This window comes from Sminthopsis crassicaudata, chromosome 4 (assembly GCF_048593235.1).
Source record: "Sminthopsis crassicaudata isolate SCR6 chromosome 4, ASM4859323v1, whole genome shotgun sequence".
NCBI lineage: Eukaryota > Metazoa > Chordata > Mammalia > Dasyuromorphia > Dasyuridae > Sminthopsis > Sminthopsis crassicaudata.
The window spans coordinates 401,130,644-401,149,321 of record NC_133620.1 but is presented as its reverse complement, the minus strand read 5'-3'; the positions used below and the strand labels follow the sequence as shown (position 1 = coordinate 401,149,321).

The following is an 18,678-nucleotide window of genomic DNA, read 5'->3' as shown; positions in this document are numbered from 1 at the left end:
AGACTGAGGCTACATTTGGAAACGCTGAGCCTCAGTTCAGTCTATATTAGATCTAGAGGCAACAGGGAGCCCCTGAAATTTACTGAGCAGGGAAGTCAGATGCACTTCAGGGAAAACCCCACTGAAAATTGTACAAAAGACAACTGAAGAGGGGAGGCACTGGAGATGGGGAGGCCAGTGAGGAGGCTGTCCCAGAAGTCTAAGTGCAAGTTCTGTCCTTGGAGTATATGGATTAGATGAACATAAACGTACTTTCATGTATTCATCTAGAATGTTTTTTGACTCTTCTATTAGAGAAGTTTCAGGGTACTTAAATTCAGTCCCTTAAACTGCTTTGATAAGTAACACAGTAGCCTGTTAGCAGGACAGAAAAATAAGGATCTTGCCAAAGTTTCAAATCATTAAACTACCACAGGCATTGGGGCAATTTCTATTCTGGGGAAGAACAATGTTATCCATGCAATTCTTTACAAGTGCATGAAGACCCCTCAGTAACATTTCTGAAGGTCAAAGTAGCTCCTCCTATAAGGAGGACATCCTGAGTAAGAATAGCAGCTTCATTCCTAAGCCAACTTGGGAACCCTAAGATATTGTATGATGTAAATGAGGGGAGTCAAACCCCGGTAGTCAACAAAATTCCCCAGTGCTCCCAAACCTGAATAAAATATAATTAGGAAACATTCAACAAAATAAAAATCCAATACAAAAAAAGATAATGTTAATTTATCATTTTCTATGTCAGTATGCAGTGGGGATCCCTCTCTATCTCAGTCTAACATCACTGGTGTAGATAGCAGCTGCCATGCATTGGGGGGAAAAAAAAAATCAATAAAATGAAAAAGTAATCCAATTCAAAGCCAGATGTTAACACATTGATAACAACAAAGGTAGAATATAAGTTCCTTAAAGACAGGGACTAGTGGAGTGCCTAGACACAATAAATGCTTGATTTGAAGTGAATAAAAGTATGAGTTATGAGGGAACCTCTATGAATCATAGAAGTATGGTACTACCTGCTACTGAGCCTGATAGATCACTTGAGCTTGAGAGTTCTGAGCTGACAAAGAATTGCGCTCTCAGGAAGGGTAGGAGGCACCCACCATACAGTATAAGGAAGGAAGAAAACCAGGGCAGCTAAAGCTTCCATGACAATCAGTATTAGGCTTGGGCTGATGAAGAAAGGCTGCACTCTGAGCTTGGGTGAGACAAGGACACCTGGTCTCAAAAATTAAAATAATAGAAAACACCCTCCCACCCCCCACCCCACCCCCGCCTACTCACCGCTGAGTCCCCTGAAGGCACTTCTTGCTTGTTGGCTATCAGTAGCTCTTTTAGGTCATTTGTAGAGCAGACTTTCTTCAGTTCATCTTTAATGCTCCAGATGAGTTCTGTCTGTGTCTATAGAATAGAAGGCAGCTCAAAGACTTGCTGTGAATACCTGACTGTTGTTGTCCCTGAAGGACCAGTCTTAGATCCTGTTCAATGATCTCCTTTTTAGAAGGTAGGCAAATCACTGAGCCAAATTCTAGTCTTGGGGTGACACTTCTGCTGAGGCTTCAACTATTAAATAGGTGGTGATGAGGGGAGGGAGAGAGGAAGGCCTAAAACCTATAATTTTTATTTTACTGATGAGAAACTCTCTTTACTCACACAAATTAGTACTTGTTTTGAAAGCTAGTCTCATAAAAGGGACAAGTAACTTTAGTTTGCACTAAAGTTTTAAGAGGTACCATCAAGACAAGGGAGAAGAATTCTGGTTCATCTTTCATATAATTTCATGATTCAAATCAACCCATCTTATGGGGATAGAGTACCCCTGGTATACTGAAATATTTGAATATCTGGCCTTATGAAATATTAGGGCAAACTTGGAAGTCAAGCACCTTGGGTTCTAGTTTCAGTCTTTCTAGGAGCATGCCCCTATGTCCATGGAGCCTTTCCTACAGGTCTCTTAGTTGCTAGTCTACTTTACTAGTTTCTACTCAAATCTTACTTAACCGTCTCAATTCTGAGAATTTTCTATGAGAAAATGTAAATAATCCTTCAACACAGCCACAAAAATGTGATTTCTATAAATCAATGGTACCTAGATGAAACCACCATTATACAAAAAGCTACTGACTCTATTCCTATAGAGGTCCACAAACTTTTTCCACTTTTTAATTTCTGGGAACCTGAAAATCACGGGGATGGGGGTTCTGAGTTATGATGCACTGAAGAACATAAAGAAAGGAAGGAAACAAGCATTTATGAAGCACCCATTGTGTGCTATATGCAGAGTTAAGTATTTTGCAGATACAATTTCATTTAATCTTCCACCAAATCAGAAGGGTAGATGCTATCATTATTCCAATTTTATATGGAAGAAACCAAAGCAGACCGAGGGTTAAATGATTTATATAGTTAGTATCTAAGTAGCTGTGGTTGGATTTAAATGCAGGTCTTCCTAACTATAGGTCTGATACTTTTATGCATGATACCATCTCCCTACCTTCCTAAAAGAGTTAAATGTGGGGTTTCTCTAATATGCTATTTACACATCTAGTTCCTCTAAATCTCAAATCTTAGGCTCGGGTTGACAGAATGACCAGAAATTCCTTATCTGACAAAATATTCTGTTACAGAAATCACCTCCACACACACCTACCTACATTGGTCAAAGGATTACTGTCATGTTGAAGATTTCAGTTAATTTCATATCCTGGGAGACATACTCTCTCAATCTACCAGTGAGTCCAGTGAATAGCTTTGAATAACTACTTAACTATGTGCCTACCCTCAAAGAGCTCACCTTCTAATGGGGAAGACAACTTATAAGTAAATAGACAAGTCCATGAAAAGTGATCTCATAAAGGGAAGACACTGGCATCTGGGTGAACAGGAAAGGCCTTCTGCATGATTAGCAAGCAGTTTCTCTGGCTATACTCAGAAGAATCTCAAAATCATTAAGTTAAGATAATGCAAACCAACATCAAACATTTGGCATAAAAGCCAGTCTACACAGCCCACCTGAAGGTTTCAACTTAATTTTTTTTTTTTTTTTACAAGATATGTAACTAAGTTTTTCATTTTTATGGAACTGCTGAAGTCAGAGAAAACATTACTTCTTTTCAGGACTTGAACACCAAAACCATGAGGCTAAATAAGCATTCACTGCCCATATGGAAAGGTGCCTTGCAAAAAGGCCAGCAACCAAGGTTTATTTAGATTGAGTGTTGCTATATCCAAGTCTCAAGTGATTTTCTTAACATGCTGCAGCAGACAGCGAATTAAAAATTACAATCCTTACATTTTTTCTGTACCTCCCAATTTCTATTCTTCCTCAAATGTCTCCATGGGCCTGGGGAAGGCCCTTAACATGGAGAAGCTCACTTCTCATGTGGACAGGTAGGCAGACATAAGCTAAATCACGAAACTAAGAAGACATGGAAGTCATTGAGAAAAACCCCTTCTCTGAGCCTTGTTCCACCAGACATGCCCACGGTACAAGTGTGTCTGGCCCATATGGGTGGCAGGTCGAGGCGAGGCAAAATGGAATTTCCTTCTCAGAAGGCTTTCCTAAAAAGAATGTGGACAAATGGAAAACTGCCATTCACTTCTTCAGGACAGGAAAGGACGGAGACATGGATTAAACAAAAACACGCTAACCTTGAAGAGCTTCTCCTGCTTCGTTTCTTTGTCCTTTTCCTTCTTAGCCTTCTTCTTGGCCACATCATCTCCATCTACCTCATCTCCTTTCCTCTTCCTGAAAGAGATACAGGCACATGAGGACCTTCCTCAAACTACCACAGACCATTAACTCACACGCCTGCAGGGACCCACAACTTGTTCCACCTACTATCTGCACATCTCTGGGTTCTTCTGGTGGGGGAGGGGTGATGGTCAGTTTTTAGTTCAACTCTCACCTTAGACAACAGATACAGGCAGATCACTTAACTTCTCAGTTTCCTTACATAAAAGAACAACCCCAACACTTTTAGCACTTTTCTATAATGTTGCTGTGAGGATTCAAGCCACATGTAATAAACTCTTATATGAATGCTTACTATGTTTATTAATATATCATTCCTTGCCAAAATCAACTTCTAAATTAAAATATAGATGTATTTTCTCTTAGTATTCCTAGATGTCCAAAGAAAGCTAGAATTTTCATAAAACAACAGAAAAAAAGCTCAAAACACCCAGCATAGGATTCATACCCCAACATGAGTGATGTCATATGTGGTAAAGCAACAAAACGTTGTTGACCAGGAAAAAGTTCCAGGCACTAGGTAGTCACAGCTTAATCAAAGGCTCTAAGGCTGATCTGGTCATTATCACAATGTTGCTTGCTCATGGGCGACCATTCTGAGGGTGGAGGGGAGAGAGAGAGGGAATGAACCTGGATAAGTTTGGTAAAACACAAATTGGCAGAGAAGAGGCCAGAATTGGCCCCCCAGGCCATATGCAAGGAAAAGGAAGGACACAGAGTCAGAGCTGAAAGTGTTGTCCTAAGGAGGGAGCAAAGAACGCATGTTGCAGCGCTCTAAGTGTTCAAATCCTAGCTGTCACTTACTATGTGACTGAGGACAATTATTCCTCTTCTCTTAGCTTCAGGTTCTTCATCACAAAAATCGGAAGACTAGGAGTAAAGTATCTCTAAGGTGCTTTCTGGGTCTACATTTGATGATGTGTGCAAAAGACAGATGGAAAGCAAGGGATGGGATCAAGCCAGCCTGGCTTTCATCACCAAATCCTAAGTAACACCAGCAGCACAATCTTTGAACATAACAGGAGACACACAGGCCAAAAGCACAATAATTCTGTATTTATACAATTTTACAAACATGTTAAAAAACAACAAACCAAAACCAACCCAAAACTTCTACACATCAGGGCTCCTTTGCAAGAAGTGGTGAGCTCTGGAAGCTTCATGCCATTCCCTGTACTTGACTTTATGTCACAAGTGTCATCTTATGGTTATATTCTGCATACAATGGGAAAGTTCATTTTGACCTTTAAACCCATTACCCCCAGTATTAGACAGCAACTCCCTTTTCTCAAGACATTCATACAAATAGGAGGAGGGAGAGTGATGGCTGGTTATTGGTGAAGCAGAGGCCAGAGTCATATATGACACACCCTCTGCCGTCTCTTGGGTCTCCCTCAGGCCCAGCAGAAGGCCTAACATATAGAAATCAACTTATTATAGATATGTTATTGAGCAGATGATAGTGTATAACTAAAGGATACCTATTATATACATTGGGCAAAGGGGGAGCAGGAGTACCCTTTCCATTCCAATGCATGACTTCATGGTCTGGCTCTGCTCCTGATGCTCAGGCCAGGCCCCAAATTTTGGCCCCCTTCTAGAGTCCCTGGCCCAGGGCTGTTCCCCTGCCTGCCCTTCCCTCACCTACCCTTCAGTCTTGACTGCTGGGAGCTGCTTCTTGAGAGTTTCCTTGTCCTCCGGCTGCAAAATGCTGAATCCCTTGAGCTGGCTAGCACTGTACTGAGGTAGGAATCCGAGCTCATCGCGACATTTGACAAAACAGTCTGGGTGGTACCAGCGGTCAATCATCCCCAGCTGTGGCTTTTCTGGGTCAATCATTTTCTTGGACAACCGTACCTGACCCTGTAATCAGGACCAGAAGTGGGAGACAGATGTATATAGTCAGTCAGTTAACTTGAAAGAACAATCTTACAGGAGACCCAGATGAAGGTTTAATTCTTGAGACTGCTGGGGACAGTAATGAAAAACAACTTAAAAATTCAATAAATCTCATTCCTTCCCTAATAATTCTCATGGTAAATGGATCTAAAATTTAGGGTCAAACCTAAAAAAGTCATTAAACTAGAGATCTAACTTGCTTGCAGGCTGTTATATTAATTAAGTAAAAACCTCACAGATAGCACACACCATGAAAATTTGAGCAGTATACTTAAAACTGTTCAACTCCTTGCCTTAGAAAAAATCTGTCATCATTTAAAGATGTGATTTGTTAGTAACACTGTGGAATTGAAGTCCTACAGAAAATCTTATACCTAACCATTGGTACATCATGCTTTTTCTTTATTTGCAAGAAAAAAAGTTCATATAAAATATTAACTATGCTATTTTAAAGAATAAAAATAAGTATATGACAAATGTTACTTTGTGGATTTTTATGTCAACATGGTTCTGGTAGGAATCTGTTTCTATTTGAGTTTAATAGTGCTGATCTAAAGCAGATTAAGAAAATGAGGACTTGCTACTCAAGGCCAATGGCAGTCAAATCCATCTCCAAATTCAGTGATCTTTCTACTTCACCAAGGAATAACCCTCACAGTATTACTTATTATAATGTCTTGAAGGACTTATGGTTAGATATGATGGAATTTATATACAGGCTTCTATCCTAAATGGATTAATTAATTAAAACAATGTAAATGAAAAAAGTCCCCCCAATATTGTCATTAGTATCAAGGGAAACTTGGTTCACTTGTCTAAGTTTAGAAAACATCTTAGGGCCATCTAAGCTTAGCACACATTTAGTGACTGCTTGGAGGTTTCTGTTCCGAGGTGATCCAAGAGTCTTCTGGCTATATGGATTCATTAAAAATTAATCAGGGTAAAAAAGGTGATCATGACACCTTTGTGCAGACACAGGGTGAAGACAGTTTCCTCTGGAGTACTTACATAATTGGCACCTGCTCTGAAATATCAACATGCAAAAGGTACTTAAATAATTGTGAGATTAAGTAAGTTTGCTTAAGGTTATGTAACCAGTAAGTATTTCTTAGAGGTAGCACTTGAATCCAGGTGTTCCCAGAGGGAGGCTAACTCTGTTTTACCAGGGAAAGCTCTGAATTTAATGCTTATAGCTAATATTTATCTACATTTCCAAGCTGATAAAGTGCTGTCCTTTAATTTGAATCTCACACCTACACTGTTTTTCTTTTTCTTTTTCTTTAAATGGGATGGGGTAGAAGGAATTTTTGTATTGGGAAGGTTGAAACCATCATAAGGAGTTGCAACCATCTCCTTGTACCTGAATAAAAGAGCCTAGCATTCTTGTAAATCAAAATTCTTCCCTAAAAGCTTTCTGTGAGTGACTGATGTAGCCCCTTCACATTTTGGTAGGGAGACAATTATTTATTGATAGCCAAGTATATGGAGTCTTGGAAATGGTAACAAAAATGCTTAACATCTGATTCTATTACTGATCATATATTTTAGAATGTGAAATATCTTTGCTGAGAAGAGAGGAAATTGTTTAGAAGTTCATAATTCTACAGCATCTTACACTTAAAATGCACTTCACCCTCCCTCCACACAGAGGGAGACCAGCAAGATCTGGATTCCCAAGTACTAGAAAGGGCATTGAACTTTGAACTAGGATTCAAATTGAAAGTCCCACCTCCGATACTCACTAACTGTCATGTTTTTCTGAGCCTCAATTTCCTTATCTGTAAAACGGGGATAACAACAGGTGACATTTATAGGATAGTTCAGGTTTTACAAAGCCCTTCCCACAAACCTTGTCTCATTGGACCCTCTCAATGACTGCCCATGGGGAGGTCTCCTATGGTCCACTGCCGCCACCACTCTTACCTTTTCTATTTTCTGCTGACACCCCTTGCAAGCACTCCTGTTGGATTTGGCGTACTCAGCTGCAAAGTTAATGAGGGTTTTCTCTCCCTTGCCACCTCCATCTTGACCCCCGCCTTTGCCTAGACAAAAACACAGAAAAGTGCCCATCTTAGCCACTTCATGGCTTTTCTGGGTGCCCAACATAGATTTCTAACTTAGGAAGACCCAAGTTCCATCCCTGCCTTAGAGGTATACTGGTTATGAGTAAGCAGCACTAGAAAAGGGGCTAGGGACACAAATGCTATAAGAGGTCCATCCCCACATAAACATTGCTACCCAATGCTATTTCTACTGGACCGAGATCTAAGAAGAAAAAGGCATTCACATAAAGATAGTTATGGCAGCTCTTTTTATTTTATCATGACAGAAACTGAAGGGAGGAAAGAATGAGTTATTGGGGCAGGGTGTCTGATATTCGGGAATGTTTGAACAAGCTACTGGACCAGAAGGCTTGTTAGGCCTTGCCTAGCTGCAAGACCTTGAACAGGGACCATAAGCACTGCATGCCTCTGCTCCCCTGCCTGTAAAAAGGGGACAGCCATAGCCCTGCCTCCCAGGACTGCTGAAAGGATGAAAGGAAATCATATCTGTAAAATGCTTTGCAAATCTTCCAAGTGTCATAAATGCTAGTTATTATCATCAGAATGTAGCAGTGTGCTGCAGATGAGAGACTTGGCTCAGAGAAACACAAATGAGCTGATGCAGAGTGAAGTGAACAGAATGAACACACCCCAGATTTCTGGTCACTCCCTCCTGCTTCTCAGACCCAACACAAGCTCTTCCTTCTGGCCTTTTGGGCCTCCCTGCTTCCCCAGACACCCCATATTCCTGCCCTCTCCAAACTCACCCACCGGCTGCCACAAGAGCATAGCCCAGGCCTCCCCCCGACCCCAGGTATAGTTATGCATTTAATTATCTGGCTCTCCTCCCCTTCCCTGTGCATCCCAGGAGTAGAATATAAATTCTTTTGCAGCCAGTGCCCCTAGAGGTGCCACCCCCGGGGCCCCTGCTTTGAATGCCCGTGTGTTCTTAGTGCCAGCTGCTCCAATCTGCCCTGGATATAGGGAGCCTAAGGCCCACAACAGGGTCATGTCAGTAGGTGGCACTACCATGTCCACAGACCTCCTGTCAGCCCTCCGGCCTCGATGGTCTTCTTGATTTTCTGCTGGTCGTCCCAGCGCAGCTCCAAGAACCCATCCACTTCAAGCTCAGCCTGAGAGATGACGAGCCCCCGCTTCCAGAAGCAAGCATAGTGGTGCCAGTTTGGGACCTTTCCATCAAACATGGGTGACTGAGGAGAAAGCAGAATCACAAATCTCTTCAGCAGCATAGGGTAATCTACAGACCCTTTTTAAAAAAATATGTAAAGTAAAATACCTTGTTTGTAAAGTGTGGATTTGTTCCAAATATATCCAGATGATATATTAAGGAGTACTTTGAGTATATTAGAGATTCTGTACTTGTCTTAGACTGCATGGGTGAAAACACAGACAAGGGCACCACTTCACAGTATCTCACCAAATACAGCCCCTCTGAGGTCTACTTACACAAACTTTAGGTTCTGCTCAGCCTCCTGGAAGTTTCAGTATCCACCAGCTGCGGCCCAAGGTTGGAGACATCACTACTGACTTATTTCTTAACTATTTAATATGTATAAAACGGTGTACCATTTTTTATTATCTTTTTTTTTTTTTTTTAAAGATATCACTGACATTTTTGATTACTGTATCCTGATCTCATTTCCTTTTATTGTGAAATTTTAAGGAATGCACTCATCATGTTACAGGGGAAATGACTATACACATCCCAAGTTCACTAATACTGAAATCTATCCATAGACTCCTTGCAGCTTTATGGCTCTGCACTGAATAGAGAGCTTTAGATATTCTGTACTTGTGTCATTAAAATGGGAAAAACTAATTTTATATTCTACTTTTCCATCATGCAAGTTATAAAGTGAATGAAAATTTCCCCACTAAGAAGTTCATCTTCTGAGGCTAATCTGGAGGCTACACTTCTCTTACATTATTCAATCTGAACAAATTATCCCTTTATCATTCTGGTACTAAAGAAAAGAAAAGGTGACCATTTTAGGGACTGGTCAGGCTTTTGATCCATGTAATTTTATGGAGATATGTAGACCAGAGATGTCACGTTGGAAGGGAACAAAGAGATTGACCAGTCCAATTCTCATTTGAGACATAAGGAACCTAAGGACAGTAAACTGGCAAATCTAGGATATGAACCCAGATTTCCAGACACAGATTTTCCATTATACTATGCTGAGCTGAACCAGTGTGTGCCATATTATATATAACAGAATTCATTTGAAGAGACTGGGAAATAAGTGTAAACAATTGGTCCACCCAGGAGTTAGAAATGATAACATGCTCAGGTCAGGAGACAGAGTCTAACTCAAGAGAAGGCAAGTGGGGGTGTCTACAAATGCTTTTTTTGTAGTTTGGAATTCATAATGGAAGTAACATATTTAGCAGGGCAGGAAAATATGTTAATCAGAAACAAAGTTAATTTCTCAGTATTTAGCAAAGACTAAAGATACTAGAAAATGAGAATTATTCAAAAAGAATAAGCAAGAAGCATTTGAAAATTAAGAACAGGAATGAAAAGCTAGCCCTGGCTTATCACCATTATTCAAATTCTAAATATGAATAGTCCCCTCATAGAGTTGATTTGACCTCTCTCTCCCTCCCCTTTCTTTCATAGTCATAACCAGATTATGTGCCCTCAACATTGGTTTATAAAACACAAAAATGCTAATGCTGAGTATAAACATGAGCAAAGCAGCATTAGTATTTGTATAAGGAATTAGACTGAACAGGAAACTTTAAGAGTATTTTTTTGGGGGGGAGGCAATTGGAGTATAAAGTGCCCAAGGTCACACAGCTAGTAAGTGTGAAGTGTCAGACAGAATTTGAACTCACCAAGGCTGGTGCTCTATTAACTGAACCATTTAGTAGTCCCCTTAAGTAGAAGACTGTGACACAAAACAATCTAAAGGATCAGTCCGACACAAAGCCATATCAGGAAATCTGGGATCTGAACTTAATTCTGCCACTAAGAAGATGTATAACAAAGAGCTAATCTGTGCAATTCTTTCTAACCTAAGTTCCTCCATCTCTAAAATGGGAATGTAGATGAAATCACAGATTTAGAGGTGAAAGGGACTTAAAGGTCATATGAGGGAGAAGAGTATTTGAGATTACAAATCTAAATCCTAGGGCTGGGTAATCTTGTGATTTTTCAGATCTCAGTCACAGTCTCTCTAATTTTCAAGTAAAAATACTCACATTAAAAACAAAACAATTCCTTTTGATTAAAAAAAAAAAAAACTATTTATGATGTGGACTTCTACCTTGAGTCATTTACTATTAGAAATTCAAAAGGAAAAAGGGAATCTTGAAGAAAACAGCATTACAGCAATGCCCAGTTCACCTATATTTATAAGAAAATGAAATTTTACAATAGGGGCTTCATCTTCACGTCAATTTCAACAGATATTTCAAGTTGAGATATTTACATGGGAATAGGGAAGAAGAGACAGAAAAAAGGAATCTCTTATATTGCTCTCAATACAGGGTAGCTCTAGTGCACACACATTCTTTCCCATTCTCTCTCATGTGTCTTAATCATACACATAAGGCCCCTTTCCCCATAAAGTGACACTTCTAAAATTGGATGTATGCTTTCACATTCAAATTTGCCTCCTGATTTTAAGAAGAACTGAGATCCTGTGACATTTCTAAAAATGGATTCATGCTTTACATTCAAATTTGCCACATGGTTTTATGAGAAGAAAGTGACATTCTCCTATCTCCATCAATCTAAATCTCTGAACAGAACAAAACATGAGCTTATTTTTCTGTTCTACTGCAAAAATACAAAAATACAACCCAGCCTTTTTTTTTTTTTTTTTTTTTTAAATTTTAAAGAAAGGACCTAAAATCTCTTATTTGATTCCCCCCAAACCATTCTGAATTCTAATCTAAAACAAAGTGGAAACTTGGGGATAGTGAGTTCCAATTTTGGTCTGGATGCATCATCACCCAAATCACTTAAACTCTGGTACCTCAGTTAGCTCATGTACAAGGGTAGAAGACAATGCTGGTCTCAGAGCAGATGCTCACTCAATATTTATTGACTGGCTAAGTGGAACAGCTCACTTAGTGGAAAGCCTGCCTGGTCACAAATATAGGAAGATTCAATAGCAGGCAGTCATCTGGGGAATCCAGAACCACTTAGCTTTTGTTTTCTAAATGGAGTACAGACTAGTAGTAGCAACTTCCACTTTGTGAAATGAAAACTGCCCTCACTTAAAACAAGGACGTTAACCGGGAAAGTCAGACTTGGGGGGTAGAGTTTGAGGGGAAACATGAATGAAATCCAAAGGAGATAATAAAAAGAACTGTTTTATCCTTTACCATTCCAGACAGGCTAAAAGAAACCTTATAAGGCCCATCCCTTTCCCTCCAGCCTCTAGGTAAATTGCACCCCAGTATCAGGTGGCAGAAGCAGAATTATGGAACAATGCTCCATACAAATGTAAAACAAGCCACTGGAGGCCAAGAGCTAAATGTGAAAGTCTTTTTCTTTAGGCCTCCATAAAGTCAGTAACAAAGCCCCAATAAATTATGTCTCCACAAAAGCATAGATAAAACATTCCCCTCATGAAGGTGCCTTTCCTTCTTAGAGCAGAAGTTCCAATTAAATGTTACAGTGGATAAAGTATGGGGCCTGGAGTCTGGAGGACTAATCTTTCCAAATTTCAAATCTAGACTCAAGACATTCAGACCTGGGGCTGGTCACTTAATCCCATTTGCCTCAATTTCCATATCAGTAAAATGATTTGTAGAAGTAAATGACAAACCACTCCAGAAACTTAGCCAAGATGACAAATGGGTCACAAAAACAACCCATATAGGCAAGCCTAAATCTTAGGGGGGGAGAAATCACCTGCACAATTTAATGTGAGGTTCCTTACAAAACATAAAATAACTCATTATTTGAAACTGAAAAGCTTCTACAAAAACATTAAAGCATTGAGGTTAAAAAGGAAAGTGGTTGAATAGGAAGCAATCTTTGTATCAAATTTCTCTAATTAGAATTTGGCATCCACGATATATAAACTATTAATAACTGTTTAAGACTAATAGTCACTCTCCAGTAGATAAGTAATCAAAGAATATGAACCAACAGTTCTCAAAAGAATTGTAAAACACAAAACAGCAAAATTGCAACCATATGAAAAAATGCTTTAAATCATTAATATAAGAATTGCAAAGCAAAACAACCTCACATCCAGCAAATTTGAAAAGATGAAAAAAAATGGCAATGGTCAATAATGGGAGGGTGCCAATAGACAAGCACACTAATACATTGTTGTTGGAGCAGTATAATAGTATAGAGATTTTGGATAACTATTTGGAATTATGCAAGAGAATAAATGTTGGCACACCTCACACCAGAGACTCCATTACTGGGATTATGTTCCAAGGAAATCATCAAAAGTCTCCATATATTCTAAAATATTTATAACAGTATTTTTTGTGATAGCAAAGAACTGAAAATACAGGGAATGTCCACCAAGTGGAAGAATGCTCAAGTGTGGTACATGAATGTGTACAGTAAGAAGTCATAAATTAATAGTCATTAATAGTCATTAATAGAGAAGTACAGAAACATCTATATGAACTGATGCAGAATGAAGTAAGCAGAGCCAAAAACCCAAATATACAATTACAAAATAAATACTAAGAACAGCCATGTTCCTTACTGCCAAAAAAATCAAAATGAAAATATCAAAATATATAAAGATTATAAGCATGTCTAAGAAATATGAGAGAACATTCTAATCCATTCAGTCCTTCATGGAGGTAGGAAGGTCTATAGGTATTATATATAGCCCAAGTTTCCAGACTTTTTCGATTTAGTTGTATTGATTTTCCCCCTCTTTCTAAAAACTAATATATGGAATGGTACTCTAAGAGGGGGCAGGAAGAGAGATACCACAGGAATACCTATGATAAAGTAAGAATTAGAAGATATCAACAAAAACTTCTTTAAAAATGACAACAATTAAAAAATTGTCCTTCAGATTGGCAAAAAAAAAAAAAAAAGAAAGAAAGAAAAGAACAGAAAAAAGAAAAACATGGCAATTGTTTAAGGGGCTTTGGGAAGATAGGCACATCAATGGCTAATTGGTCCAATCATCTGAAAAGCAACTTGTTAACTATATTTGAAGTCATGAAACTATAAAATATCTTTTGACTTAGGAATGCCACTTACTAGGCTCAAAGAGGCCAAAATGGGGGAAAAAATCCAGATGTACTTAATATTTACTGCAGTATTTTTTTTGGCCTACCAAAGAATTGCTTATAAAAGTGAATGCATCAATTGGGGAAATTAAGGTAAATGAAGATATTTTTGCATTGTAAAAAATGATGAAGGGGATGGATTTCAAGAAATCTAGAAAGATTTGTATGAACTGATGCAGGATGAAGTGAGCTAAACAAGGTATATAATAAATGCATCAATCTAATAGAAAAATAACTTTGAAAAATAAAAGAACACCGATCAATTCAAGGACTGATCCCAATTTCAGAAGATTGAAAAACTTCCTAGTTGTGTGACCCTGGGCAAGTCACTTCCCCCCAATTGCCTCAGCAAAAAGAAAAAAAGAAAAAGAAAGAAAAAGAAAAAAAAGAAAACAGGCCCATGATTTCTTATGGGTTTTTTTATTTTTATTTAGTTATTAAGTTTAAAGTTAAAACTGAACCAAAACTTTTGAGATACCCTGCATAATCCTCCTTTTCTATTCTTTGCATATGAAAATGTTAATGCTTGTTAAATTTATAATAAAAAGAAAAAAAAATTTTTTTAAAGACCTTAAAAGCAAAGGCTCTTTGGAGAAGACTCCCAAGGAACGTTAACTTAAAAAACAAAGCCACCAGTCTTGTTAACAGAAACCTCTCCACCATCATGTCAAATGACAAAAGACACTACAGTAAAAGCAGAGAAAAAGTCCTGTCTCAGAGCATTAGATAAACTGCCAGGCTGTATCTCAAGGACAGATAAAACAAATCTGGGCACTTGGCCTCGTTTCCCTGGGAAATAGACAAGACTCACGGGATCTAGGATAAGAGGAATGCCTGCTTTCTCTGCCCATCTCCTGGTTATGTGATCTTCAGAATCGATGTGAATTTTTAAGTTTTATTTCATTTCCTTAGCTGTAAAACAGGAGAGTTGGATAAGATGACCTTCAAGGTGGTCCCAACAGTGCATCGGACGGAACCCATTACTGAAGAAGCATTCACAGCATACTGGAGCATAGTTCTAGCTGGGTGACCCTGAGCAAATCATCACTTTTGTCATTTATAAAATTAAAGCACTGAATTCCATAACCTCTATCGGCTCTAAATTTATGATCCTGTGATTGTCCCAACTTTATACTTTAAAAATTATCCCATTGATCAGCAGTTTCCTCATTATCTGAAGATATTTTTCTGTCCAATGCTCTTAGGAAGATTTTCTTCTTGGACACATTTCCTTTTTAAAGATGGATAGTGCTAGGATTACTTAGAATCACAAAACCTTCACTTAGAAACTCTTAGACATCACCTATTAAACTCAACGTCTGTCTTTTCCAGAGAACAAAAATGAGCTCTAGAACTGGATCTCAAAATCTGGTACAAAAATATTTCTTCTGAGGTCCCCTCCAGGTTTTGCCAAAGATTTTAAGGATTCAGGAAGAATGCTTAAGGGACCTCAGAGTCCAGCCTTTTTATTTCTGTAGCTTAAGTGGCTTGTGTTGGGCCACACAGAGATGGGTTTTAACCCTGGCCTCTGGACTGCACTCAGAACTTTTCCTACAATAATATCACACAAGACTCCACCAATCTTAACAGTCTAATTAAGAGACAAAGCTAAGACACAAGAACAGATTAGCATACAGAGTTGATATGTTAGGTCATAAGTGATAATGTAACATTTCGAGGGTGAATGAATGAGGTTTGGTGTTAAGAGGATGACTCCAAGTGAATAAGACAATAGATAAGGGAAGAATGAGATTCTGTAATGGGTCTTTTCTCATTGTGCTTTCCTCTTCTTGACCCCATTTGAGATTTTCTTGGCAAATATCCAGAGCGTTTTGCCATTTCCCTCCCCAGTTCTTTTTACAGATGAGGAAAACAGGAATAAGTGACTTGCCCAGAGTCATCTAGCTAGGAAGAGCCTCGAACTCAATGAGTCTTCCAGACTCCAGGGGGCACATTATCTATTTCACCGGCTAACTAGCACTTGGTCACAAAAACTGGATGCTGTCTGAATTTTAAAGAGAACTTAGGAGATGGGGGAAACAGAGGCACGTGACTGCCTGTGAATGATGGTGGCAATCTCAGGAAGACTGGAGAAACCTCAATAACTTATGAATGAAATTTTTTTTTTTTTTTGAGGCTGGGGTTAAGTGACTTGCCCAGGGTCACACAGCTAGGAAGTGTTAAGTGTCTGAGATCACATTTGAACTCCGGTCCTCCTGAATTCAGGGCTGGTACTCTATTCACCACCTAGCTGCCCTTTTTATGAATGAAATTTAATAAACACCCTTCACTTTCCCAGATGAGTCACATAGCACTGGGTGTGCATTCAAGGTCTTCTGGTACCCATTCAATCCCCTTCGTCCCCTCCTCCACTAGGAAAGCGCAGCAAGTCCCGTGGCCAGTCTCAATAACAGCACCTGGCAATCCCAGAAGCCTCCAGTTTGGGAGCAGATCACAAGGATGGCCCAACAAACAGGGAGTCTCAGCCCTTCCCCGTTACTTCAGGGCAGAGTCGGGCTCGGGGTCCTGGCGAAAGTTTGAGAGTTCTTTCCCCTGGTACATTTCTGACACCAGGGCTGCGTCGTTTATCAGGCAGTATTTACACGTCAAGATCACCACAGTTTCTCGGCGATAAGAAATGCACACTTAGTAACCGGATTCTTTATTAAAAATCCCTCGTAGGTAGCTGTCCCCATCCCACGCCCCAGAGTGCGGCAGTGGAAACAGAGCTCTCCAGGGAGTAATTTTAAAGAACAAAAAATTAGGCCACTCAGATTTTTTTTTTTTTTTAAATTTAACCCCCCCTTTCCAGTGTGAAGGTTTCAGAATTCCACGGAGGGGGCTCAAAGTTGGACCCACTCCTCCAGCTCTGAGGGAAAATTAAGCGACCAAAGGGAGGATCGACAGGAGAAGGGAGCCCAGAATAGGGGGGAAGCCCCCCACTCAGTGCCCGCGGCGGCAGGTGGATTCCCGCTGGTCTCCAGCCCCCCACGCACGCTGCCCACGCGGCGTGCCCAGCAAACATACAGGGCGCCTAACGGACCCGGGCTCGCTTCGCCCATCGGGCCTTTCCTGGCAGAGTCGGCAAAGCCCCCGGGCTCTCCGTGAGCAGGCACGGGTGGGTGCCAGCGCCCGCAGGGCGGCCCACGCCCCCAGGGGCTCCAGGCCGAGGCTTTGCACTCGGACTAACGGGCTGGACTCAGACTATTGTCATTGTTTTTGAAAATGTTGTAACAAGTTTGGGAGTCCCCCGTATGTTGGGGAAAACCAGTCCAATTCCCGGCCGAGGCAAATGCATACAAAGCCGGGGTGCAGCCGCCTTCCCAGCGGAGGGGTAGGGGAGGAAAAGGACCGGGGGAAGAGTTGCAAAGCCAAGGGCACCCTCCCCCCGCTCCTCGCCGCAGGTTCGAAGCCTCTTGGGAGAGGAGGAGGAGGAAGCGGGGGAGGGGAGGGCCCGTCTCCGGGCTGATTCTCCCAGGCCCGTCTGGGACGCCATCAAGGGGCTCTCAGGCTCCGTCCTCCTACCTGCACCATGATGGCCAAGCGGAGCGAGTCCTTGGCGATGCTCTCGCCGCATTTCTTGCAAGAGGCGCGCCCGCTCTTGGCGTACTCGGCCCGATAGGGCTTGTCCGCCGGCTCCGCCATCCTGCCACCTCCTTCTTCTTTCTGCACTCCGGACGCGTGGAAGAGCGACGCGCCACCGAACCCCACACTGTGTGTGTGTATGTGAGGAGGGGGAGGGCGCCGCTCGTCCCCACCCACGCCTCGTGCCTCCTAGCCTCCGGCTCTCGCGCGCCTTGCTCTTTCTCCCGCCTACCGCGGTAGGCCCAGGGAGAAAACTCCGGGGAGAGCGCCGAGAGCCCCGTGCGCGCTGCGCCGCTCTCTCCAGATCGATTGCTAATGTCTGCGTCTGGGACTTGGGGGCGGGGGAGGAGGCGCGGGGGAAATCCCTCCCTAGGAGGTAGGCGCCCTTCGGGTGGGTGTGGCGAGGAGCTGGTCCGAAAGCGCAAGGCGCCCCCTGGCGGGAGGATCCGAAATCGCCCCTCAGCCGGGCAATTCAACTCAATTGACTTTTGTTGAGTAGCCGCAGAAGCTAGCCTGGAAATGGAGAGGCCGCGTGGTCCTGGGCAAGTCACTTGCGTTTCCAGAGTTCTGGCGAGCTGGGGCTGCAAGTTCTGCATCAGAAGATCCAATGATAGTCGGGCGGGAGCATTGAATGCTGGGATTGCAAAGAAAGACAAAAGAGGGGGGGACGCTCCAGGAGCGCCTATTTCAATGGAGGAAACCGAGAGTAGACAATTACGTACAGATGAGGTGAAGCTGGAAAAATTGCGAATAATCAGCGGAAATTAGTGGGGGATGGGGAAAGGCGTCCGGTAGAAAGCGGGACCTTTAGCTGGCACTTGAAGGGAGGGGAGTCAGGAAGAGGGACAGCACTCCAGGGGCTGGCACGGCTCAGGCACGCGCCTGGGGTCTGGAGATGCGGCGTCTTTTAGGAACGGGAGAAAGGAGGCCGAGCTGGTCCAGACGCTGAGGGGGAGGGAGGCAAAGGGACGAGACTGGAAAAGTAGCATCTTCTATTTCTGATTGGGAGTCCGGGAGAGGAGGAGGGAGAAAGTTTACATAGGACCCTAAGGCGCTTTCTCCTAAAGATGGGGGATGGTTACGTAGACATCACTGCAGCTTCCTAGCAACCGCTCTCTTCGTGGAAGTTTTCCAGAACCTCCTTAATGC

The 18,678-nt window shown here is 41.5% G+C and overlaps 1 protein-coding gene across 1 annotated transcript in view; it reads right to left on the bottom strand.

Annotated features, from left to right (window-relative positions):
- PARP1 (poly(ADP-ribose) polymerase 1) overlaps positions 1-17,764 on the bottom strand; it is a 44,893-nt gene extending 27,129 nt beyond the window's left edge. The window contains exons 1-6 of the mRNA XM_074262604.1: positions 17,470-17,764; positions 8,735-8,903; positions 7,574-7,692; positions 5,400-5,614; positions 3,649-3,745; positions 1,282-1,398 (exon numbers count right to left, since the gene is read on the bottom strand). Coding sequence (XP_074118705.1) covers positions 1,282-1,398; positions 3,649-3,745; positions 5,400-5,614; positions 7,574-7,692; positions 8,735-8,903; positions 17,470-17,589 — 837 coding nt within the window. The 5' untranslated portion in view covers positions 17,590-17,764. The remainder of the gene's footprint in view (positions 1-1,281; positions 1,399-3,648; positions 3,746-5,399; positions 5,615-7,573; positions 7,693-8,734; positions 8,904-17,469) is intronic.
- Between the last annotated feature and the right edge of the window lie 914 nt (positions 17,765-18,678).